Here is a 27,594-nt window from a genome sequence, read left to right on the forward strand (position 1 = left end):
AACAAATCCTCATTCAATGGTGTTCTCTGACATATAAAGTAAGCCTACATCGAACAGCCATAACAAACAATTCAAGAGTCCAGTATTTCGCCTTGTTGAACAAAAGAGGAAAATCATACAGACTGTTTGTTATTATACTGACATACCATTATATTTTATACAGTATTGAGTAATTATCCCACAGCATGATAGCCGGTCTACTGAGCTCATATTTCTGTACGACTACGTGCCTCACCCAGAATTGTATCCCTTTTAAACCAATAGGGCAAAATGCAAAAAAACAATATGTACCCATAACTCGCTAAACTGCACTGCCTTATTAGTAGGAATTTCGCTTCACGGAATGTTAATGCTAACAGATGCATTACAATTGTACTTTAATCAACGATAGCGTGTTTAGCAGGATTTACTGTCCTGCAGGTTTCATCAGGGGTTTATCCTGGTAGGACCCATGAAGCCACCAGGGTGCATCCTTTTTCCATTTGTAAAAATTACATAAGCAGTTCATTCTTTCTTTAGAATGGGCTTACATATCTTCGAGTGTGCAAAAAAAAAGGGTGGGAAACAATACGCACCACCTTGTCTGATGTTGCTTTGTTCTTTAGTCTTGTCTGATGTTGCTTTGTTGATCTTTTGAGGCCTAAAGATTTTTCCCATTCAGGGAGTCAATGTGTCCCCTAACAGCCAAAAAAAGTGAACCGAGGTATGAGAAACCATAGGTGGGGACCTTTGTTTGATGGCAAATGTGCTTGTTGTGCAGGCATGAAGCCAAACGGAAACGCTGACCCTTCTGGTCAAGAATAAGGCATGAGAGGTCCCCCCCCACACACACACACACACACACAATTTAAGTGTAGTTTTTTTTTTGGTGGGGGGGGGCGATAATGTCACGTACATTCTAGAGGGTCACCAATAACCACTTTTTAGTGCCTTATTTCTTATTTTGCATGACACATGACATGTTAAAGTTACAGCTAAGGTTTAGAAATTGTGAACCATGCATAATGCTGCCTTTCATCCCACAGTGCCACTATAGGCGGCTCCTAGTTCATCAAAATGTGAAGGATCACAATTCATAAAATAAGTTTTCCTTCATGATAAAAAAAAGAGCAGGACAATGTAATTTCGCCAGACAATAATAAGTGCAGCAGAGCAGTATAATTCTTCCTTTGCACCAACAAATGCATCCATCAATGACTAACACCACCTCAAAAGAATTACTGTGGGACAGATCTTCATAGAAATCCACGTTTGTGATGCAAAAAACTGAGATCAATCGTATTGTTGTCCGTTATTTTATTTAGGAAAGCTTATTTTACATCTTTCAGGGGTTTCCGCCTTCGAGATGCTTCCTCGAATGAGCTATCCCCAAAAAAGGGTCCTTTTATTCCTCATAAACGTTCATACAATTCATTGAAAATGCAAACAATACACAACAAACCCCATTGCCATTTCCAGTATTCTACCGCCATTTCAAATCTCCCTTCATACGGTGCATACGACAGAGTACCCACGAGGCCTGTGTAAACATGATGTTTTTGATACATGAAGACTAGAGACTGTTCCTCCCCTCCACCCCGACTCCCTTGCACACTGTAACAATGAACCATACAGGCCAAAGAGAAGACAAGAGAATGGACATGTTGCTACAACAAGTCACAAAAACATGTAGTACACCTGAAGCACAACTATAATTGGGTACAACAGTGCCAGCACATATTCTGGTATCTCCAGCGATTTAATAGCCTGGAAAAGAAAACTGGTTGGAAAATGGGTTAAATGGTAACAATCTTCCCTTCCTTAACCATGACGACTAATGTTCCAATGTACAACGTACACCTCGACCGGGAGCTATAGCAACATGTATAAGACTCTGCTTGGCTATTCATATTTGGCCAACAGCTGATGGAATAGCACTGTCCCGTGTATGTGAAGCATCAAATACGTACATAATTAAAAATACAAATAGTCAAACAATGTTATTACGCATTTTCCCCAGTTGCAAATTCTAATAACAGGCTTTTATGGCTCAAATATTGAAAAATTAAATTAAAAAAGACTCTAGGACCTGTATGTAAACAAAATGGAGGAGTTGTCCGCAATTTGGCCAGATAAGCAGGTCAAATCAGGTCTATAGAAAGGAAAATATATATATTTAAAATAATAATCATTAATCTTTCCCTTGAACTCTGCCAACAAATTTCTTATTCCAATTTAACCCAAACTTAAACTTTGGTTACTACGGGGCAGTATAAATAAATATATTTGTAGCGCCTCATGTTTTGATATAATAGAACCAAATCACATGAATGATAATCATTCATGTCCTCATCCTCAAGTCTCAAGTCTCAGATAAAAATAAATAAGATAAGATTTATCATTTTAAGTTATCTCTCTATTGTGGCATGGTTTGTCTTTAGTTATAAATAAACCTGAATGCTACATAATGTAGAGGCTAATATTGAAGATAGACATTTAAATGAGGGGGGAGAACTTTTAAAGTTCATAATGTTGTCAAACATTGGGGCTTGTTAAAAGCTCAATCACAAGATTAATCGTTACTATCGCTGGGTGGGTCACATTCTGTAACCTTGTGGTCGATTACGTTGAATCAATGTCAGTCACTTTATATTAATTTCATTGGGAAAATCAAAAAAAGTAATTTGATGAGTGCTCCTCGTCACAGAACTAAAGGGGGAGCTTTCAAGCTCACTGCATTTAGGACAAAAAACATGTAACAATAATGAATGAATGTGATTTGTAAACACATCCTTGATTGCTAGTGCTCTACACGCTCCATGGCTGTTTGAATTGGTCCACCTGTTCACTATATAAATAGGGCCTCACCATTTTGCAGTGCTGTCCAAAATGTGAAGTGTACAAATCTAGTTTACCACATAGTGCACGACTTAATACTCAAAATGCATCGTAAAATGAGCAACATGAACAACGATGCACATGCAAATTCCCAATAAATTCCATGATGCACTGCAGCTTTCATGGCCATTGGATTCATCCAATAGACAATAGCAAAAACAGGTTCCTATGCAAATTAACTATCACGAGGTGACATTCATTGTTCAGGTGTCAGGTTGTTCGACTAATTCACATCAAGTCGATGGACTGCGCAAAATGAATGCCCGACTTCCCCATATACTTATTCCTTAAATAATAGTGTTCCATTGTAGGGTTCACTATATAGGGAATAGGGAATGAGGGAACAAGTGAGCCAAATCAAACATAGCCCATGTATTCTAAGCAGGTACACAAGAGCAAGTTAAACACAGCTGAAAGAAAACATTAAGGAAGACAATGCAATGACAAGAAAGACCATATAGGACAATATCAAACTTCATGGAAATGAAAACAAGAATAAAACGGAAAGACAACAAAAAATTGCTGGCCGTGTACCAGCCATGACCTGAAGTTTGTTCTTTCTCTTCCATCCATGAGCAAAAATAAAAAAGCTGAGCACAAGGCGAGCTTCCCAAATGAAAGACCATGGCTGTTCATTCATCCATATCTCCATGCTCCGATACTTCCTCTGCAAATGGATGGTTTACTTTCTGCCATTATGGATCATCAGCCGTACTATAAAAGAGGCAGGAGGACATAGACGGGCCTCACAATTACAACAAATGTACTTCTAGAAAATGACACTACTAAAAAAACATCTAGTTGAAAAGAAAAATGTCTTCTTGACCACCAATCAAAAGGTTTCGCCAGACCAGGGAGCGACCTTGGCAGTTGCTCTCCCTGATCCACCTCTCCTCCCATCACTTTTCATTCATGCTTGAGGTTTCTTTCCTAGCGGTCAGGGTGATGGAAGTAGGCCTTAAGACAGCCGTGAAACGTGCCCAAGAGATCCCCCAAGTAGACAGTTTCAGGTGATAGGAGCGGACAGTTTCTCACGGCCCTATCTGCCCCTACTGGATGCCTACAACCATAAGGGTACTATCACTAGTTGCTAGGCAATGCAAAATGGACAATGTAACAGGGCCATTCCAATGAAAGGTACGAGTATGAAAAAAAACAACCATTTACTTCACAGAGGTATTTGTGTGGTAATGTTGACATGGAATACTAACAATGAGGAGCAGAAAATAATCAGAGGGAAAAGAGGAGGGCTATCCATCGTTTTACGTTTACATAAAATCGATAGACAACTTGACCCTCCAAAGGTATCTGCATTGCCTCAGTCCCTTATTAAATTGAAAGTTAAGCAACAATGTAGATATAAAAAGAAAAAAAACCTGTGATGTACATTCACAGAGTCACAGCAATGCCACATATGTACAGACACAATGCACACTTCAGTTACATCTTTTGGTGTTTTTTGAATTTTCTCCTTTTAGAATTCTTTTTGCAAAAGGTTGAGGGATTGCCTCTCCATGAATAATGAACAAACCGCAAATGAGAAAGAATCTACTTCTAAATCTAAAAAATATCTAAAAATCAAAACAACCAAAAAAAAGACAAAATTACACACACTTTGCGATTATCACATAATGTAAAAGAGTAGACAACTGTTTGTTTCTAGAGAAAAACATAAAGGGCACTTAAAAACAAAGTCCAAACAACTCTGTATAAAAATCAAAGTCTGTTCAGCAATCGCTGATGACCTTCAGTAATTGAGTGGTGCGTTGTACAGATTGTTGTCACCATTGTCCCTGCACCACCACCATTGTCTATAAACATCACAGTGGCCCTTTTCACAGAATGTCTCAATCGAGTGTGAACTCTTAAAACGATGGCTTGCTCACCTACGCTATCTGTGACAAAATGTTACGATATATCAGCACACAGCTCTTGATTCCCTGGTGGGGTTTACCCACAACGGCCACATATTCGACATGGAGCTGACAGGTCAGCTGAGTTCAAATGGCATCCACGTGAAGAGAACCATACAGCCTTCGAAACTTTTGCTTGTGCGTGCTTGTTTTGTTTCTGCTTACCGCCCTCCTGTATTCAAGTTTCTACCTATCACAATCCATCCCATGTATTGCTATGGGTTCCATTTTGGTTTGGACTCACTCGGTTTCCTACGGTTGGGCCTCAGGTTAGGCTCTGATATGTTATTGGTATTGTAGTAATAATCATTCTATTGTTCGTTTCTGGAAACTTCACATTTTATTGACTGGTTATGTGAGTGGTCCCTCGGTGATCCGTTACAGTAGCAGTATTGATCCCTGGTACTATATATCCATACCAGAGCATCAACACTGAAAGCAAATAAGCATTATTGTGGTTTCTAATATTATGTGCGTTGTAGTATTGTTTGTTTCTGCCGATTAACATCTTTGCGTCAATAAAGATGGTTCCACCCTCGATTAATCGACCTGCTCTGGCTTGTCCCTCCCTCTTATTCCAGTCCAATCTCAATCAAATGTGATGACTCGTGTTCATCTGTTCAGTCAATCTGACCAATCTGAGCTGACAGATGGTTGGCTCAGATCCGGCTCTCCTATCCCACCCGTTGCATTTCTTTTTCTTCCCGTTTGGGTTCCGTCCTGCTTCCCGACAGTCCTCGGCTTTCTTCAGGTCTGGCCCGCCCGGACCCCCCCCGGTCGCGTGGTCTCGGCCCGTGGCCTCAGGGCCGTTTCCCGGAGGGCGGGTGCTGGTTCTGGACATGGCTGTGCAGGCGGGCGGCCGAGGAGAAGTGCTTCCTGCACCCGGAGCACCGCAGGACGGTCAGCGCCGATGGAGGCCTCTCGTCTCCGCCGCCCGGCGAGGAGGCGGAGGGCTCGCCCGCGGCGGCGTCGGCGGCGTGCGTCTGCCGGTGCGTCTTGAGCAGCGAGGCGCGGCTGAACCGCCGGCCGCACTCGTCACACTCCAACCACAGCCGCCTCCTCTTCTGGAGGGGGGGAGAGAGAGATAGGGAAAAAAACAGTTTGTTGAAGTACTTCTGCCCACAACACTCACTCTTGAGATACTTTCCCATCTGAAAACAACGCGTTTCCGTGGCAGTTCCGGTTGGTAGTTCTGTTCTGTTAAAAATCAACCAAATGTGACCCTCATCGTCATCTTCATCTTCATCTTCAAACCGCTTATCCAGGGTGGGGTCGCGGGGGGCAGCAGCTCCAGCAGGGGCCCCCCAGGCTCCCCTTTCCCGGGCCACATTGAGCAGCTCTGACGGGGGGGTCCCGAGGCGTTCCCAGGCCAGTGTGGAGATATAATCTCTCCACCTAGTCCTGGCTCTACCCCGAGGTCTCCTCCCCACTGGTCCTGCCTGGAACACCTCCTAGGGAGGCGCCTAACCAGATGCCTGAACCACCTCGACTGACTCCTTTCTGAGCAGAGGAGCGGCTCTAATCCGAGTTCCTCAGGGAGGGCTGAGCTTCTCACCCCATCCCTAAGGGAGACGCCAGCCACCCTCCTGAGAAAACCAATCTCGGCCTCTTGTACCCACGATCTCGTCCTTTCGGCCATCACCCATCCTTCATGACCATAGGTGAGGGTAGGAACGAAGATCGACCGGTAGATCGAGATCTTTGCCTTGCCGCTCAGCTCTCTTTTCGTTATAACGGTGCGTTAAAGCGTTTGCAATACCGCCCTCTGCTTCTCCGGCCAATCTCACGCCATCATACTCTAACTCGCGAACAAGACCCTGAGGTACTTGAACTCCATCACTTGGGCTAAGGACTCATTTCCTACCCGGAGTAGGCAATCCACTGGTTTCCTGCTGAGGGTCAAAGCCTCTGATTTAGCGTTGCTGATAATATGATGTGGAACCATTTTCTCAACGGTCACATTGTGAAGGCAAAATAATTAAGTAGATTTAGCCTCTTCATCAGGAATATCCATCAAAAGCCCACTTCTGTAGTTAGAAGGCACAGGTTGTCAGGGAAAGGGCATTCAGATTCTATCTTACCGCTGTGACATGACAATGAACTGACTATAGTAGGATATAATAGCATGAGAGAAGTTGGAGGTTATTTGGTTGTTGGTGGTTCCTTTGGATTATGTCGAAGCACGCTAAGCTGGCTGTGTTTAGGCATGTTTTAGGCTTTATGTAAGGGGGAGGGATGTGGCAACATATCCACCGTATAGTCAACCGGAATATTGGTTATTACGTGACGGATAAAAGCGTTGCATCATCACAAAGTTGAGGAAGTTAAACTTATTCAATTTGGATGTTGAAAGTCAGCAAAATACTGATTAATGCTAAATGTGTGTTTTGATTCACATCTTTATGATTGAATAAATACGATAGGACTTACTTTCTCTGTAACTAGTCTTTGAGAGAGCAACTCGCTCACTAAGAAACACCTACTCTGTCCAACCAAAAATGACATGAATAAGCAGTTCCTAGCCTGGGAACCGGACGAATCTGCAAGCTCATATGGCATATGCGTCTGGCCCCCCTCCCATCCAGACAGATTAACAGATGACCTGGCCCATCAAAACTGTTTATTTAATATGGGGCGGGATGAATATGATCACGGTACAGAGGAGCGACCTATGGGAGCGCTGTTGCGGCATCTTCTATAAACAACCAAGATGGCTGCCGCTGATGTGTCACACGTTTCGTTGCTCTGCTTTGTTGAGGGTCTATCAATTGCGGCCAGACACATAAGGGTCTGGCGATGTCAGGCTAAGAGGTTCCTGCTATGGCCAAAAGAAAATAAGCCTCGAACCCTGATTTATAGGTTCAATTAACCTGCTTTAAAGGGTTGAGATGAGTTGAAACCCGAAACAGCTCTGTAAATGGGCTCCAGCTGTGCCTGGGCCTCCTTTGAAACTGGCACAATGTTTTTTTTGAACTGCAGTCATGGCTTTGGTTTGAAAAGATTCAGAGGCTTCTGAGGGATAAAAAACAAACAATAACGCCCGAGTCATCCCAGGAGTTTCACTTCCCACTTGGAATCCATCTGACCGGTCTCTCACCTCATTGTGTGAGAGTTCCCATGCAAACCATTATTTCGAGGAACTCACCTGAAGCCTACATGTTTTTGCCTTCAGTGTGCTCGAGTCTCGACTCTGTTTCACTGTTATGATACACTTTTCGCTCCCAACGCTGGGACTGATGTCCTTGCTCTGTTGCTTTTGACTGGGTGCTGATTACCTTGAGCTACGGCCTCCGGCTCTATGGCTCCTCAGAGCCAGCCCAGTGACTTACTGTCTCTTGGAGAGCAGCGCGCGTGTGTGTGTGCTTCTTTCTCTCATTGCTAATTGAATTATACGAGTCCCTTTGGAAGCAAAGCGCTATAGTGAGAATGAATGGGTGGCGGGGGGTGCATATTGAATGGCATCCCATTGTCTATGACATAATAAGTTCCGTCTATGTCTTGTTTGTCCCGTTGGTTCTCTCCACAGGTTCTCGTCGGGCACAGAGCCCTATAGTCACCGAAAGAACACCACTGTGGAAAGAGAATATTTGGTCGCAGCTTACCATCCTTACTCCATTGTCATACCCCCATACGACCCCCCATACAAACTTATTTCGAATGAAAAGACTGAACGTAGGACACAAGTCTTTTGTTTCCTCTGACGCCTACCTACCTTCCTTCCTTTTTCCTCCTCTTCCTCCTCCACCACCACCACCGCCGCTTGCTGCTGCTGCGGTTGGGGTTCTCCCTGTTTGGTCGAAAGGGACGAGACGCCACGCGGCCCTCCGTCGTAGCCACTGCGGACCCCGCCGCCCTCAGGGGCCAGGGCGTCCAGGATGTCGGCCACCTTGAGGGAGATGGAGTGGGCGGGCTCGACCTCGCGGCCCCCGCAGTCGTCGTCCTCCTCCGTCAGCTGAGCGGGCAGCGTGAGGAGGCGCTGGAGCATGGAGGCCGAGGACCGGCGGCGCAAGGATTCTGAGGGAGAGCGAGAGAGGAAAGGGGTGAGATGGAGCGAGGCACCGAGAGAAGTGGGGGCAGACCCGGGGAGCACGGCGATAACGTTTGCTCAGCACTCTTCATAGCCGGGATTTGCCTCAGGTCAGTTATATATTATTGGAAAAATGTCCGGGCTTGAGTCACCGAACCGGTTATGAAACATCCGCCGGGCTTCTGCCATAGCACGAGAATTTAATCAACCGCCCTTTGGTCGCCATATTTCATCCGTCTTGATACAGCTGTTTCTGATCACCTCGGTGCTAGACAGCTGTTTCTCCAGTCAGCAGAGTGACTATAACGTGACACTTTCGGGAATACTGCAACTTTAAAAAAAAGGGAAGTGCCAGCCTTATCCTGCCTCATAATCATCGTCGTCAATCACATACGTCTAGGTAGATCCTGTCTCTTGAATGGCAGTTGCATGAAGACATGACCTAGAGCATAGAGCTCACCTGCGGGGCTCACGGCTCGGTCATGGCCCCTCCCCGCTTTGTTGTCGTCCGGGGACAGGACCTCCATGTCCTCCAGGGGGGTCCAGCGGGGGTCCTGATGGGGTAAGGTGGGGGACGGCTCCATGTCCACAGGGACCAGGTTGAAAGGGGAGGTGACAGACCTCGGGCCCCCGCCCCCCGGGCCCTTCCCCCGAACCACCTCCAGCTCCTTGACCTGCCAGATGTCGCTGCACCACTTTTGTCCAAACACCTTGTCCAGGATGGGGACCCAGTCGTGGGACATGGACAGCACCGCCGGCCGGTCTGGGTCTGAGGAGGCAGTTGGGGGGAGGGGGGGGGGGGTCAGTAAACACCAAAAGTGACTTCTATTCAGTTGAAAAGTGCTGAACAACATTTGAGTGTTTTTGAACTTGAATGTATTCGGTTGTTGGGGGGGAAATTCTCGGTATAATAAAAGAAGTCAGCTACTTCCAGCTAAAAACGTGTTTCCAGATTGGCCGTTTTCTATTGGCTGCGCACCTTAGGTGGAGCGAGTGTGCCGTCCGTTATGTACCCCCACTCACACTCGCTCCTATTGAACCCAATGGTTCAGTCCCATCCTAAAACCTTTTCGATTGTTCAGAACCACGTTCTATTTGTTTTTACTTGCAGGCGGAAGTTCTCCTGCCAAAACGGGCATTTACTCACCCTTTGAGCACAGGTCTAAGAAAGATCCACAAGGTGAAAAAGTTATGGGAACATCAGGGCAAAAAAGAACGAATGGATAAGGATATATAGGAGAATGTAGTGTCTTTGACTCCCATCTGTAATCATCAATGCCAACAGCCAACATACAGGAATCCCAGAGCAAGATGCCCACCTATAAAATAAATAACAACCATGTAACTTTGGCTAAAAGGGTCTGCTAAATGACTTGATAGCAATCAGCAAGGAAGGAAGGAGGGAGGACGGTGATATAAGGGAGGTTTGAGGAGAAGGAGGAAGGAAGGAACGTAAGGACGAAGAGGAGGAGGCCACCGAAGTGTGAAGGAAAACTGAAGAAGGGATTCCTGAGAACAAAACAGGTTCAACGTGATCTTAACCAAACTCCTACTCAGCAGTTAAAAACCTGAGCAAGACCTTAAAGTAAAAGGTTGTTAAGTGTGGAAATAAGAACAAAAGGTGCGGGAGCAAAATGCATGGAGAACAGCAAGGAAAAGGAAGTTGTAAAAAGATCACAATGAAGCCTGCATTCGTAATAGCTCAGTTTGCTATGCTGAATCACATACATACATACGTCCAGGGGCGATTTAAGACCCTATTAAGCGAGGCAGTCAAACTACTTCTTCCATGTCACATTTTTGGTTTAACCACTTTTATTTAGGCTTCACCTAAACCGTAAGGGGGCTTATAGATTGATTGAAGCAAATTAACCTATAACATACATTATCCAGGCCTGGGAACCAGACGAATTATGACCAATCATAACTGTTTCTTTAATATAAGGCTGGATGAATACGATGATGGTGCAGAGGGCCGTAAAGACAGAGATGACTGCCGCTGATGTAGGACCGTCTGCTGATTACGCTAATAGACACAAACTGGACGGTCGACAAATTACTTTTGTTGAAAAGAAAGATGTTTTTTCGTCACTCAGTGCTGCGTCACCCTCTTCTTTGCTATGATTGGTCGTAGGCCTATCCAATTGCATTTAGAGATATTTTTTGCCAGTTGGTGGCACCCTTTGGAAATCTAAAGAGAGGTTACATTTAGGGCATTTAGCAGACGCTTTTATCAGAAGCGAGTACAGCACATTTGTCAGAAGAACCAGGGAAATAATATATTGCTGTCGGTACAATAATCAACACTGCGGTGCGAAAACAGAAAAATTCCAGTTTGCAGTTTGCATATCATCTGGCGAAGCAAGGCTAATAACCCATGGATCTATTAGATATAACCCTATCACATCATCAGCGTCCTGGATGACCCCATTTCCCCAACCGTTACCTACATAACCATTGCGAGTAGCAGGCTACACCTGTTCTTGTAGCAATCAACAGAGCACTCTAACCGACCAGTCAAGGACAATGGGCTATTACCAAAGTATGTTCAAACTAGGCTTGTCTTTTCACCCTGGAGACCTTTAGTCGCCACACAATATAGACTTAAGTTGACAGTTTAAGGTCATAGATTTAGAGATTAACATCATATTAGCAAATCCCCATTCATTATCAGCCAATATAGCATAGAAGGTGCATTTAGGGGATCCGGGAGATTTCAATACAGATATTCCATTTAAACTAACCGATAAAAGTAATGGTGTCTCCGCTACTTGGGAAAACACACTGCCGGAAAATCAACCTTTCGAACACCAGTTAGCCATTCTGGAGGAAAAGCTTGGCAAGCAGGCTATATTCTTTATTAAAGGCTCTACCAGCTTTCATTGTTATGGAAAATGTCACGTAAAGTGCGCAGATACGGATTACCCTGAATAATCAACCCTATTCCACAAGTCATGAATTTTGATAGATTAAATCTTTTGATATCTCAATAATAAAAGAAGGATTTTCCTCCCTTTGTCCTAGACAATCTATCCCATGTGTTGAGAGAAAGAGATTTGCGAAAAACACCACATTCACAAAAACACATTTCAATAAAACAGAACTTGGCCACAGCTTTACGGACCAGATGGCACCGTTGTATACAGTCAAGATTGGGAAGAGCATTGGTAATGTTTTACAACATCCAAGACCTCAATTGATGTTTGATACAGAAATAAAAACCAGTAAAAGCAAACGTATGACCAGGCACACACCATAAACTGCTAGGTTGCCACCCCTCTCTCCACCATTGCCAGATGTTCAGAGGATAAACACTTGACCGCCCAATGTGTCATGTCATGTCTTTGCACGACGCTTTTGTAGAAAAGTGCTCAATATTTTCCTGTATTACGAAAGAAACTTCTTTCTTACGTAATCAATGTTCACTTTATTTTGGGGCGAAACATAGTGCCTACTGTAGATTGCTTTTTCGTATGTTCTTTGTATTTCATTGGACTGGTTGAAGAAAACAAATTTCCCAGCCAAATGTAAGCATCAATGTAATTACATTGGCTTGGATAAGAATTCCTAGAATAAAACATTTTCCTACTCTCTATCCATCTATATAAACAGTTAAGAACGCTTAGAACAGTTAAGTTAACCTAAGACAGAGGACTCTGATGGCAGATTACACTGACCGCAAGTAAATTACATCAGTGTTGTTTGGTATGTGCTCGGTATTTCACACAACTAATTCAGTTTTGTGGTGGTTTCTGAGAAAGGTTTCCCCCACCGCCAATTGTCTGTTTCCGTAGCACAGAAATGTTTGGGACTAAATACAGGGACAGGAAGTCAATTAAATGCATGAACAAATACACCAAATTCTGGTCTACAATGGCCCTTAAAAGGAGACCATGTTTCTTTATAATTATCCTTGTTGGTAGCCCCGATCTTCAGTAAACTCTCTAGCAACATTAAACCTGTTTGAAGTTAAAGCTAGGATTATCATGATCATGAAAGCCAAATTCAAATGATTGGAAGGGATAATTACAGGCCTGCGACAGCCGCAGATACCACATTATTCTCTTCTTTTTGTCAATACATTTGATTTATTGATTGCTTGTCCATTCTATGATCAAATAATCAGTCTGTGGTTTGAACGAATAATCAAATTTTCAATTAGTGCCGACATTCACAAAGGTAGGTCACTGTCACTTTAAGGGGAATAGAGCTTCTGTTCAATCTATGGTGGGATGTTTACCTTGGAGCTACTTTCTTCTCTGACTGGAGTCAAGCCCCTATAGCAGACACTAGCTCTATTCCGCATATCTGCAGAGGCCCTATACCTCTATTTAGATTGTCTTTTATATTCTTAGAGTGTGCCCATGTGGAACTCTAGAGGGACTTTGACATGAGTTAGCCTTTACCAACAGAAAAGGCCTATAACACTATATATTGACTACCTAACTCACACAATGCACTGTTGAATGATGTCCGACTCCCTCCCCGCTCATTAATGTACTGCTGCTGTTTGTTTGTGTTGTATGCATACATATTTATATTTCGGCTTATGCTTGTGTGTTCGGTCCGTTCATTTGTGTTTATCTGAATTGAACATTTGCTTTACCGGTACAAATGTAAAAAAAATCTGCTTTGGCTCTGGTGAACGAATATTCAAATATTCGATTTGTTCGGACCCATCCCTACCCTACCCTCCACTCACCATCAGCCTCGGGCGTCTCCGTGGATACGACGACGTCAGCCAGATCCTCTCGGGTGGCCTCCGAGCCGCTGGGTGAGGAAGAAGAGTGTTTGGACCCCCGTCGTCGGCCTGCGCCCCTGCTCCCCCTGTCCCCTGGTGCGCCTCCTCCCAGTCCGGTGCTCCTCCCCAGGTACTCCTCCAGGGTCCTCTGCTCCCGCTCCTTGGTGGTGATCTCCAGCAGGAGGTCGTCGAACGAGGCCTCCACGATCTTGGTCAACTCGCACACGGCAAAGTCCAGCACGCGCTCCATCACGCCTTTCAACTGGCCTGCGGAGCACAAGAGGAGCAGGGGCGATCACGGCGGTGTTGGAGAAATGCAAGAGAAGTGTGGCGTACATTTTCCCGCGGCAAAACCCCATTGGAACGCCTGCACCTGAATCCTCAATGACGTTGACCTTCGCTGCGGTGCTCACGGCAGAAGAAAGTGGGTCCCTAAGCAAGGATAAAGCACCGTGCTAAAAGCCTGGTTCCCCGTTGATAGCAATTACAGAGTAGCCTGCCCCAGCTGTTAAAATGACTTTGCTGTGATCGGGGCGTGAGAGGTAAGGAAAAAGAAATAGACCCATATATATTTTTTTATTTAGTACTTTAGCTTAAGTCGAAGGGAAGGGGGGTTAAGTAACATGGTAGTCACTACACTATGCTGACCAGCCCGTCTTGAAGATGGAAATGCTTTGAGACAACCCAATTTTTTTAGACCCGACTGCTATGGCAGCTGCTTGAAGACAATCAATCACCCTGTAGCACGTCAGGGTGGAAGGGAAAACCACTTGCACTCCTCTGTGGCTGCACATAACTGCATTGCCTGGAGATTATGAACTAAATAGGGTCTTGTATTCAACCAAAATGTATGTTGAATAAGGAGGCGCGCATTGATATTTTAAGAATGCGGAAAGTGTCAGTTAAATTGTCACGTTAAAAGCCCTAACAAGGCCAGTGTGGTTCTTTGAAACGTTCATGTTCTTAATTGATTAAATGTGCAACTGAAAAGGTAGCAGTCCTTGTTGGCGATGAAAGTTTTGTGTTCCAAAATCTCCTCATCAATGCAAGATAGACAAGTTTAACTAAAAAGTAGAAAGTATGTTCGAAACAAGTAGCAAGAGTAATACATAAAAAAGTATTTGAAGTAGTTAACAAATAAGTTAATACGCATAACATATGTACCCTGGATATTAATATAAATAATAATAAAAAACGATAGCCAATACTGCTTATAATAGTGCTACACAACAACACAAACATAATCCAAATATTACAATGAGATAAAAATAGGTGATATACATTTGTGTAGTCTGTATTGTCAGTTTGTATCTCTGATTTCAGTAAATTTTATCAGTTGCTCCGTTTGTGGAAAATAATTATGCTACCTGGCCTGGAGCGAGAACTTCAATAGCTACCTGGTGGAGCCGTGTGCATACCCACAGTCCAAGCCTTATTCAAGAGCCGCCATTAAACTGTAAACGGTAAGATTCTTCATAGCCATTGTCTATCCAGGACAGATTAGCTGAGCACTCTCCTTTTCTCACCTCATAAGAAGGCTAGAGGCATGAGAAGAGTAAAGACATGTCTAGCGCCCCAGTAATTATAGGCCTAGGGACATTGTGCAAATAAACCAGCTCCCTGTGAACCCTTCAGCAAGAGCATGCTCCCAACTCAGGATAAACTACAGTGTGAAAAGTAATACTGGCGGTTATTGCGTGTGTGTGTGTCCGGGTGCGTGTGTTTGTGTATGTCATAACTATATTATGTACCTTTCTGTCAACGGTATGCATGAAGGTGTTTATAGTTTTGTACTTCAGGTGGTTTAGTGCCTGGGGCACTATGACGAATCCATCAATCATCGAGATACAGACTTGACAGTACAGGGCGATAAAAAAGCTGTAATACAATGATGGGCCATTATCATCATTGAGTGGCAAAGTGCTGTCATTAATAAATAAAATGGGTAATTCCCCATTAGCCATGGATGCAGGTCTTGATATTATCCCAACTTAGTTTATACTAGATAAATATACAGATAACCAATCAATAAATCTCTCAATCCTAAGAGGCACGGGCTTGTGAACTCAATTATTTTGTCCTTTGCTACCACATTGTTGCCTTTGAGCAAGGCATTTTACCACCGACCTAGCCTTCCAGATGATCTGCTCAGTTGTGGGCTGTTGGGCAGCGAGTCCAGGGCAGCTGGGAGGCACCCAGTGAGCATACACTAAAACATATTGATTACACTGCTCTTCTCCCATGTTTAGATAGTACAGTCGACTGGAGGCGTGTTAGATAATGTCGGATGCATGCTCAGTTAAGCCATTGCTTAAGAAGGTGCATGAAAAAAGGAAACACATTTTATTTTCTGAATCATTTGGACACGTTGCTCGTTAAACCCAAATTAAATGTTCATGGGGTATGCCATATGTCATTATTAACCCCACAACTTTCATTACACAATATGTTTCAGGTTAAGCCAACTTTTCTTTTTCTGGTACCAAGATCTTCATTACAGACAAATTATCATTATATTATTAGACAGATAGCCGAGCCAAGTGAATGAAGACTCTACCTGTCGTTGCATGCACACCACTATTTTTCACATCATTCGATTCTATGCATCAAGGTTAAATATGATTTGTTATTAGGTCAACCCCAGTTCTACTCTTGAAATAATGTTATAATATATATAACATTATGCTAACACTACATTTGCCCTTGTGGTTAACATAAGCTTTTAATATTTCATCATTAAAAAAATCTCCTAAATAATCAGAATATTGCTTTTGTTTATCGTCAAAACTTGGTCGAAAATCTGCAAATTCATCACAAATACATCACAGCATGAGGAGCGATATGATCAATAACTTGTGGCATTTCAGGTATGTCGTCACTCTCAGCGTTGTTTCCAAAATAGGAGCGTGGACCACACCGCTTGTTTTGCAAGCCATACTTAACGAGCAACAGATACATGACTTACGGCCCCAAGCGTCCTGTATTTACGGTTTCACGTGGTGGATAACACCCCTGCTGAAAAAGGCTTAGTATAGTTTCAGAGGTTTGAATCCCAATTATAGGCCATTTTCTTTTGCCTGTGTTGGCAATCATACTAATTTTAAATCTTTGAACGCAGATACGTCAGTTGATTATTCGCCAGAGAATCACCGCGACTGGAAAGCAGGGGGAAGTTTCTTCCTGCCTTGCTCTACGTTAGCGCTTTTACAACAACAGAGGAATGTGAATATATTACGTCATTGCAACGATCAAAAGGATGGAGGATCAGAAAGGAAAGGAGAAAGGAGGTGGCATCACACAAATGTATCTGTACGAAGGGAAAGACTTTTGATTTATGTCCCATCGTTAATTCCATCACGTGACTTAGTCTTTGTCCTTTTGTTTCTTGTTCTACCAACTCTCTATCCTTAAACCCATCTTTACAATCTTTGTATGCATCATCTTCTATACATTTCTTGTCAATCTGCCAATGGGGTGAATCCCAATCCGCCTACGTATTCATTCATTCATTTTTAAACCCGACTCTAAAAAGAAAAAAACAAGGTCCTGGGAGGAAGACAGAGGCCCCTTAACTAGCATAGACCAGCCTTCTGCAGTGTGGCAAATGCAGTGTGTGTGTGCGTGTGTGTGTGTGTGTGCGTGCGTGCGTGCATGTGTGTGTGAAAACGAAGATGCAGCAAATGCACTAATAAACTATAGGCCTAGTTATATATGAGCAAGTAAACTGTTGCGCAAAGGCAAATGTGGAGCAGAGGTCTCGAACATGTCCATGTGTGACGATGCGTATGGGGAAGAGCGTCTAGCACCCCTGAAAAAGGTTTGAGAGGAAGGTAGCTTCAAGACATTTCCTCTCAATTTCTCCCATTATAATGGTGTCAGTTCCCATTGATGTGTTCAAGGGTTCAAGTCCTGACATGATGGAATATGGTTTGAGCTCTGCACAATGTCGGCTGGAGAGCTACTTGGAATATATATATATATAATATTTTTTTTTTTTCTTTTAAAAATTGATTTATTGTTGTTAATTTTTCAAAAGATGAACAAACTAACATAACCTGCGATGCCAGGCCACTTATTCTCATTTGGCTTTTCTAGTATCCCTGCACCATCAATCATTTCTTAGAAAGAAAATAGTGATGTATAGCCCTCATATTGTTAAATACTGACAAGTTTAGCAAACATCTTTTTTGTTGCTGCTGAATCATTTGTGTAATGCTATTGACGTCAGGCCCATATGGCCTGACGGCTATTTAAGGGACATGTTCACAGTTTTGTGAACCTAAAGGGACCAATGTCACCTTTGACGTTGACCATTCTACTGCATAAAAAGTTAGCGGTAAGGGTACGTAAGCAATCATGGCAAATGAAGGGAAAGTCCCAGTAAGCAAATGCTAGCAGCGGGGTCAGCAGGATTGTGTGGTGTCCAAACTGTTCTCAGCCTATAAAACTGTGAAGGGAAAATGTTCACTCCTTGACGGCGACAAGGAGTGGATTTTGAGCCGAAGCTGGGAACTACAGGGTTAATAAGTTAATAGCTATAAACCTATAAAGACAACTTGGACAAGACCTCCTTCCACTAACGGAAATATCAGAAGCAATTTAAATTAATTGACTTAAAGGAATGAGCCAATGCATTGTCTGTGGGACTGTACTTGATGATGAGATAAATGATCAACTTTTCTCAAACCACAATATGCCCCGGTAGCTGTGGAATATTCATAAGAGAGTCAAATGGTGCAACATTCCAAATTTGAATGGCCTCTAATTTTTTTACGCTCACCTTGTATTACAAATGGCTACAAAATGGCGAGTGTGACAACTCCCCATAGATTCTATATCCCTTCCGGTGGTGTCTGACTGGGGGCCAACTCCTCAGGTCAGGGGTCACATCTGCAATTTACAGACCATATCCTCCAATGCAGGTTTCCTAAAGGACATCGGCATGTGTTGCCTTCCGAAACTAACCATAAATCACTTGACAGTGGTGGCGTTTTTTGTAAGGGACTTGATGACAAATTTCAGCAAGATCATGTGACTCATAGTTTAGTATAATAGTATCTGTATTGTACTTTTAAATAGACGGACAGGCTAGTGAATCCAGGTAAAACCAAAGGGTCTTACTGTCCTATGTGATGTTGGCCAAAACAACATTTTCGAAAACCAGATTGAAGCTTGATATTGGTATATTTAGCGCATTTATTTTTGCTGCCTGTTAGCAGTTTCATTAAGATTTCAATTGTAGTTGTTCGTATGTTTATTTTACAGCATTATTTACTTTAAACCATTATCGGCTTTTCTTAAACCCATGAGTGTGTTGCCTTTTCAAGCAAACAGTTGGAATACATTGCCTTGTGGAGTTATTGGCCTAGAACTGTTGTCGATTATAGCTTTGTTTTCCCACTTAAATTTCCAATAAACTGCTCCATGATAGGCTCTGTCTGTAGGAAAAAGCTGGTGAGCAAACTACCAGGCTAGGTGCAGCAAACCTTACTTTCTCCTTCGCTCATGAGGCGTTGGTATTCATTTTATTGGTAAGTGTTGAATATATATTAGCATTTTTAACAAGTGGAAAAAAGGAGTTAACTAAAAGGTAATCATAATAACTGATGAAAGCAAACACAAACTAGGCGGTCCACCCCATAAAATCCCCCTGCCGAGCATATATTGCTGATTTTGCACCATTTCCATTGTACTCTTAATATAGAAGATATGCTAATGATGGTCTAGAGACGTGGATGCCATTGAACTCAGGTGACCTGTCAGCTCGATGTTGAATATGTGGCCGTTGTGGGTAAACCCCACCAGGGAATCAAGAGCTGTGTGCTGATATATCGTAACATTTTGTCACAGGTAGCTTAGGTGAGCAAGCCATCGTTTTAAGAGTTCCCACTTGATTGAGACATTCTGTGAAAAAGGCCACTGTGATGTTTATAGACAATGGTGGTGGTGCAGGGACAATGGTGAAAAAAATCTTTACAACGCGCCACTCAATTATTGAAGGTCATCAGCGATTGCTGAACAGACTTTGATTTTTATACAGAGTTGTTTGGACTTTGTTTTTAAGTGCCCTTTATGGTTTTCTCTAGAAACAAACAGTTGTCTACTCTTTTACATTATGTGATAATCGCAAAGTGTGTGTAATTTTGTCTTTTTTTGGTTGTTTTGATTTTTAGACATTTTTGGGATTTAGAAGTAGATTCTTCCTCATTTGCGGTTTCTTCATTATTGTTGGATAGGTAATCCCTCAACCTTTTGGAAAAATAATTCCAAAAAGATAAAATCATATGTCTGTACATATGTGCCATTGCTGTGACTCTGTGAATGTAGCCCTCCTAGATGGATGGCAGATGGATAGCCCTCCTCTTTTCCCTCTGATTATTTTCTGCTTCTCATTGTTAGTATTCCATGTCAACATTACCACACAAATACCTCTGTTAAGTAAATGTTGTTGTTTTTTTTTACATACTGTACCTTTCGTTGAACGGCCCTGTTACATTGTCCGTTTTGCATTGCCTAGCAACTAGCGATAGTACCCTTATGGTTGTAGGCATCCAGTAGGGGCAGATAGGGCCGTGAGAAACTGTCCGCTCCTATCACCTGAAACTGTCTACTTGGGGGATCTCTTGGGCACGTTTCACGGCTGCCTTAAGGCCTACTTCCATCACCCTGACCGCTAGGAAAGAAACCTCAAGCATGAATGAAAAGTGATGGGAGGAGAGGTGGATCAGGGAGAGCAACTGCCAAGGTCGCTCCCTGGTCTGGCGAGACCTTTTGATTGGTGGTCAAGAAGACATTTTTCTTTTCAACTAGATGTTTTTTTAGTAGTGTAGTTTTCTAGAAGTACATTTGCTGTAATTGTGAGGCCCGTCTATGTCCTCCTGCCTCTTTTATAGTACGGCTGATGATCCATAATGGCAGAAAGTAAACCATCCATTTGCAGAGGAAGTATCGGAGCATGGAGATATAGATGAATGAACAGCCATGGTCTTTCATTTGGGAAGCTCACCTTGTCCTCAGCTTTTTTTAATTTTGCTCATGGATGGAAGAGAAAGAACAAACTCATTTTTTTTGTCTTTCCGTTTTATTCTTGTTTTCATTTCCATTAAGTTGTATATTGTGCTATATGGTCTTTCTTGTCATTGCATTGTCTTCCTTAATGTTTTCTTTCAGCTTTGTTTAACTTGCTCTTGTGTACCTGCTTAGAATACATGGGCTATGTTTGATTTGTTTCACTTGTTCCCTCATTCCCTTCCCTATATAGTGAACCCTACAATGGAACACTATTATTTAGTATAATAATGCAGTATAATAGGGGGGGGGGGGGGAGGTTAAACCGGATGCCGATAGCCGCGGCAGCTACGTTAGCATTTTGACCTCATAGCAGCCCGACACAGTGTGGCCTGCTAATAAATCCAAGGAAAAAGATGAACGCGCACAATGAACCAAGATCAACAATGTAGGACGTCCAAGATGGACGGCAAACTTTTGTGCAACGCCGTTGTCCAGAAATACCTTGCGGATAATGTGTTTGTTTATTATGATCCCCCTGTCTCACGGAAGTGAGATTCTGTCGACCAATCAATGGGCGGCGTGTGTTGCTCGAACTTGCCGGCACGCTTTCAGGCGTCTCAGTACCCCAACGGAGGAGTACAGAGAGACGAGTATGGCTCAATACGGCTCAGTCCGGGTCACGCCCACTTTTGGCAAACTCAACCGACCCGCACCCTCCGGTGGAAAAGCGCCATTAGTTTTCCCTGAAGAACTCGCATATCTAATATTAGTTCCGCAATACATTAATTAATTTGCACGCCAATTTTATTAAATGTTATACCGTGTATTCTCTGTGTAAACCAATGCATCGAACCGTGACGCCCGTCCGATTCAATACGAATACATGTATCGTTACACCCCTAGTGCGCAGTGCACCGAAAGGCAAAAGAAGCTTGATTAGACAAGTTAGTACTCTGGCGTACGCTTTGGCTCATTTGCAAAGCGGGACAATGATAGTGTCTGTGTTTTGCAGACAAACGCGTTTAAAGTAATTGGCTAATAATCTGTTTACCCGGCTGGACCACTTTGGACTAGCAAGCAACAACCGCAGGAATATCGTTAAGTTGTGAACGTTTAAGAGATATTGTTCAGTATGTTGGTGAATGTCAAAATCACCATTCACCAGGGAGAGAAGCGAAGAGATACCTTCAGTTTAAGTCGACATGTGCTCTGTTTGTAGGGTAACATCAGCACTGTAGAATCTGTGCCCTACTGTGCACTAAGAGATGTTTCTGGGGGAGCAGACTGTCTGCTCGATTGGCCTTGTCAATCAGCATGGGTGACGAGTGAATTTCAAAACCAGTTTGCCGTCTCTTTTTCCATGGATCTGTCACCTCGCATCTCTGTTTTCCACATGCCTGCTGCTCACTAAAACTTTGCTCTGCACTCCATTAGAGTATTAAACGTTATGGATAAGATTTGGATTGGTTATGCTGATGTTAATCGGACACACAGACTTTTGGAAAGGGAGCCATTGTTTGATATAGACCTTGCTATTTTATTTTAGATAGAAATACAAATAAAGTTACCCTTTTTTTGTGTGTATCCACATAACTTTAACTATATTGCATGAAGCTGACGTAACACCTTCCTCCCGCCGCCCCCCTGTCAAACGGACCGTATATCTAGAATAAACATGATTGGACAATATGGAAATAGTGACGATCGCCCAACCCTATCTATATATTTTATAATAATAATGACACACAATTGGAGGAAATTAATTCTAATATACAATATTTTTTTTGCATTCCGCTCTCCATCATGCGAAGGACATTGATATTATCCAGTGTTTTGCAGTGAAATGTAAACTATAATAAATATTTTGAAAGAGGAAAAGCACTTATAGAGTAAATTCTGAAACAAAGTTATAGTTGCTTAATATCAACATATCGGCATTTCATCCCTAGTTGCTCGCTAGAAGCTTTGCTGAGTTATGCTTGGATTAGTAGTCAAAAAGACCTGACTGAACTAGCCAGAGGGGCTCTTTAAGTACCAAACGGAAGGAGTTGGGTAGATTGTGTTTACAAGAAAGCAAAGCCAGGCCGTACTAGTGAAATAGAATCTGGAACCCAAAAAGGTCAAAACCTAAATGCAAGGGTATACAAATAGGTGTCGAATAGGAATGCAGAAACAGGGCTAAAAACAAGCAGGCCCCATGTTAACAGGTCCAAAATGAACACCTGCTACTGGGAGGTATATTTAACTATATGCCAGTTTTAAAAATAATTACACATGAAAACAATTGCTTTTGTGGTTGATTTTTCCACTCTGGCTTTCTACAACTACATTTGGGACCTTCTCTGTGTTTTCAAGGAGCCATGCTTGCAAGCTCGATTGAAAACACTTTTACATACCAGCAAACCAAAATACTATGTTGACAAGCATGCGCCGACACCCCAGACATCGTCCTTCAATGAGCTTGCAGTCGCTTGACAAGGTCCAGTTAAGGGGCTAGTGTTAAAGATGTTACCCTCTGCATTCCTCCGAGGCAACATGTTGAGACATGACCCAATTGTCATACATCCTATACACACACATGCATTTAGAAAACAGCCCTTTGATCGTGACGCAGGATCCCATCACCAATACATTTCTGCAACAATAGAAATTAGTCGTTATATGCAGAGGTCAAAGGTAAATGGTGGTTCTAAAGGGAAAATAAGGCTATCCTTTTAGTGATGTGAACTGAAGTGAAAAATTGAGGATGAATAGGGAGAGGGTTGTTTAGGGGGAAAACCGTGTTTGGGATTTGCAGGGGCTATATTTTGAGGGGAAGCAATTAGTAAAATAGGACAGCGAGGCATGTAGGCTAAATCAAAATTGTATTTAATCGAGAAAAAATAAATACACTCAGAATAAATAGATTACATAAGTTAGACAAATATGCAAGAACTTCACTGAATGACAATGAAATCTTTTATAGTTAAGCATCTGAAATAAATACAGTATGGATAGAAAAACAATATTCCCGGGCTTGATTGTAAATCGCCTCCGCACCCGTCTATCCCCCTAGTACGTAGATATGCTCATTTCTTTGAACAAGAATCAGGGATGCAGTAGGTGGGCTTATGTGTTATGTTAAATGGAAACGTTTTAGACACTGTATTTCCGTCTCACACATAATATATTTTTGTTGATGTTCTGTTATATGCGCATCATGCGTAATGCGAGGCAGACCCATGCGCTGCAAGTGGAGTTCTGTTGATATCCAAGCCCACCAGTACTTTTTGCTATTGTGCTTCAGTTACTTGAATCTATTCAGTTTGTGCCTTAAATTTACTTTCATCTAATTTCAGTTTGTGCCTTAAGAATGCAATACCGTTGTGCAAATTGCTGTCTCACTACAAATTGCTGACTCACTAATATTTTCAAGGAATACATTTGTGTCTTTCTGTTTTCTACCTTCCAAAAAGCATCCCATGATGACTGCTATTTTAATAAAATAGAATAAACTGTACAAATGGAATATGGATTCAGCTAAACTTCTCTAATGAACGGCGCAGTCATTCTTAATGAAACAAATGTTTCAAGCATTGTTTAAGGTCTGCATTTAGCAGGTTTAGATTAAATTAATTATTGCTGTAGTTAAAAGCAGCACATTAAAGTGTTCAAGATTACACAAAAGAAAAGAATGGGTTAAAGTCTGATCAGAGCCGACTTCAGCCCCAATCACCCCTGAATCATGCTCATAAGGAGAGATGCACAGCCCTGGAGAGTGATAAAGCTGAGTACTTCAACTCAACATACTTGGTTGTGTTGACATTCAAAAGACGCAAAAGCCACCCCTTTGGCTATGTACCCTCAAGTTTCCTGCAATTTCAAGTAAAAGCTCTGAAAACAGATACAAACTGACTTACTTACCCTCAGCAAAGGAATGTATTAATGTACTTAACAGATAGAGTAAATGAAGTAAACATAGAACTCACATGCTGTACGTTTGTAGGAGATAAATGCTAGAGGGAACACAAATGAGGACGTAACTATTGTCTCTTGTGAATAGGAAACATTTACTTTGGGTTATTTTCAGTCTAGCGAAAAAAGTGTGAAGCCGAACAGAAGAATGTAAAGATAATGGTCGCATTAACAAGGAGGAACGGGGATGGAGATGGGGGGGGGGGGGATCTCCGTCTTTGACTGGATACAGTACAAGTTCTGTCCTTATAAAACACTCCATCTAGCGTGCATAGTTCAATTTCGATTTTCGAGCGGCGCACCCTCTTAGATCACGCTATGTCTAAAAGATGTCTGACTGTGCGTTATTAAGCCACCATTTGTCCGGATGTATCCTGCCCTAACAGATTGTGTGGGGTTTACGGTGGCCAACGGTAATTGGATGACGCCAATGACGGGTCTATGGGTTATGTTGGGCTCAGCCAATTGAATTGTAAGCACTATACAACAATGGAATTACTGCCACCTGGCAGTACCAGATTTGGAACCAGATTTGTATTATCTGTGTACTTGCGTGAGGATATATGGACAGCAGAAATAACAATCATAATGGTCAATTTAACATCCATCTAACATTAGCTGTAAAGGACAAATGAAGCATCAACTAAACAACAAGATAAAGGATGTATGTTGTCCCTACTGAGTGAGCCAGTGGACATTGTGTGGTGTCCTTGTGTACACAAAGAGACCATGGGAAATCTCGCTCCTGATAATAAAGTGAATAGTAACGTCCCCCTGCTGACTCTCGGTTTAAGCCTGTATGCAGAGAAGACCAATATAACCTAGCATAGACTTAAAAAAGAGGGGGAGAAAGGCAGCGCGCCCGGGGCTAGTTGGCTCGTAAAAATTCCACCCAAGCAATCATTCCTTCGGTTGCGTTTCTGTTAATTATGTTAAAATTATTCACATTTGGGTAACATTTCCTGCTCCCATTCGATTTTTCTCTGATTTGAGACGTTTCATGATTGATGAATGTGAGTGCCAGAATCAGATACTAGTTCAGTTGGGAAATGGAAGTGTGGAGCAGACGTCCGGCACGTCTTCTCCACCGTGGTTCATGTGCAACCATGTGTCGACATTTTGTTTAAGGCACTTTCTCATGTCCTTTGTGCCTATGCATGGGTCGTCTCCTTTTTGCCCAAAACAAACAAGCGTTGAAAGAATGCAAGGCCCCATTGACACCCCACTAACATCTATTGGTTGCAACTCAACTAAATTATACTACTACTATGCACTATATACTATACACTATACTATCTTATCCTGACATAAAGCACACATTTGATAATGCTTTCACTGACATATACATTTGGTCTCAATACTCAAGGTACGCTATCTTGTTCATTGTAAAGATGTGTGCAACTATTTTATATACACCCAGGGTGTTATCATTCAAAACCAGGTGAAAGTCCTTTTTTTCTGGGAAAGATCTTGGGAGAACTATACTGTTGTAGGAGGTTGTTAATTATTCATTTGGGCGAACTGGAAACAGACATCCACCTATAGATTTACTACAGGCCTATAGGTATGCATAGGGTAACTAAGTATGAAGGAGAACAGGATATATGATGTAGCCACTACCAATGTGTTAAAACTTTCTTTCCTTCAGTATATATAGCCCCAATCAAAATAGAATGAAATTTATTCATGTTTACGTTTTGTGACGTTGAGAAATACATTTATTCCCGTCCATATGGCGCTGCTTTTTTTTTTTTTTAATTATATCTCAATACAATATGTCAGAAAGGCATAAAGAAACTCTTGTTTGGCTTCGTATGGGCTCTCTGTGGCCCACACTCCACTGGTTGTGCGCTTGCTATATTACGTAATGTGCCGCGTTGTATATAGCACAATAAAGGAGTACCACGAGAGAGTGTCTGCATGTGTTTGGGGGCATATATCGGAGGAGTGCACAATCTTACCCACAACTCGCCCTTTCTGCTCCAGTCTGCGTGTATCTGCGGGCATGCCGCGCGCGGTGCAGTGGACGGGGGCGTGTGAGTCTGGTAGTGGCCCGAGCTTTGTTCTGCCACTGCCCGCGCTGTCGGCCGCCCTGCTAGCGGGCATCGGGCACCCATTGTCGAGGGCAACACCTCCATTCTCCCGCGACTGGAGCTGCAGTTTAAGTTGCTTGTTCTCCTGTTCTTTGACAACAGTTTCCAGCAGCATAGAATTGAGACTCGACCCCACAGTCTTGCTTATTTCCTGGACTGCGAGTTGCACCACTTGCTCCAAGACAGGCTCGAGTTGTCCTTGGAAGAAAGAAATGTACACGGACCCGTTCATGATTTCGTCCCGTTCGCGTTGAGAGCTCTTTCATTCTTCTTTTGCGCCCCCGCTTCCTTAAAGAAAATTGAACACAAATGAAACAAAAGTCGGCTCTCCAGCAATTGAAACGCAAGGCGGACTGCCTCCTCTATCACTATGCGTCGAGTATACGCCGTAGAAGGCTGGTGCACACCCCTTCAGACGCTACCGTAGGACGTCTGGCGGAAGCGCAAAAATATTTTCCCCATCTCGTGCTAAATTTTATGAGCACACATGCCGTGCTTCCCCATCCACGCCATTTTGCTTATGAGAGCTATAAGGAAACCCTGATACAAAGATGGAGCGCACACAATCAAATATACGGCATTTTGAATGCGGGCATATTTTAACAACCTACGTTGCCAGCAAATCACTGTAGTGTATTGATTGATTCATAGTCAAAATCCATTAATCAAATTATTCATAATTAATCGACTCACAGTAGAAAATTGTATTAATTAATTGTACGTATCCTATCATCAATTAATATTATAATTTAAGCCAACGGGAAACTTCTGTTATCTTCTTTCAATGCGACACTGATCCTTTTTTTTTTCCTAAGATCCTTTTTAGGATCTTATTTTCTATAGGCTAAGTTACAACATACCTTAAGTTAAAAGTATTTACAGGTAGCACAAACTGGCTCTTATTCTTTCATGAAGTACGCGTTTTTCTCTAAAAGTGTCCGTTTCTGTTGCATGTAGTCCATTCGTAGGGAAAAACGT

General features: G+C 42.6%; 1 protein-coding gene across 1 annotated transcript; it reads right to left on the reverse strand.

Annotated features, from left to right (window-relative positions):
* Positions 1 to 1,279: 1,279 nt before the first annotated feature.
* LOC307082973 (uncharacterized protein) lies at positions 1,280 to 26,967 on the reverse strand. The gene is made up of 5 exons (XM_079746736.1): positions 26,485 to 26,967; positions 13,520 to 13,825; positions 9,278 to 9,586; positions 8,503 to 8,804; positions 1,280 to 5,854 (listed from the first exon to the last, which is right to left on the reverse strand). The coding sequence occupies exons 1-5, from the start codon at positions 26,846 to 26,848 to the stop codon at positions 5,591 to 5,593; spliced, it is 1,545 nt and encodes a 514-aa protein (XP_079602862.1). The 5' UTR covers positions 26,849 to 26,967; the 3' UTR covers positions 1,280 to 5,590.
* Between the last annotated feature and the right edge of the window lie 627 nt (positions 26,968 to 27,594).

Source organism: Pollachius pollachius, assembly GCF_949987615.1.
Source record: "Pollachius pollachius genome assembly, chromosome: 11".
NCBI classification, from domain to species: domain Eukaryota; kingdom Metazoa; phylum Chordata; class Actinopteri; order Gadiformes; family Gadidae; genus Pollachius; species Pollachius pollachius.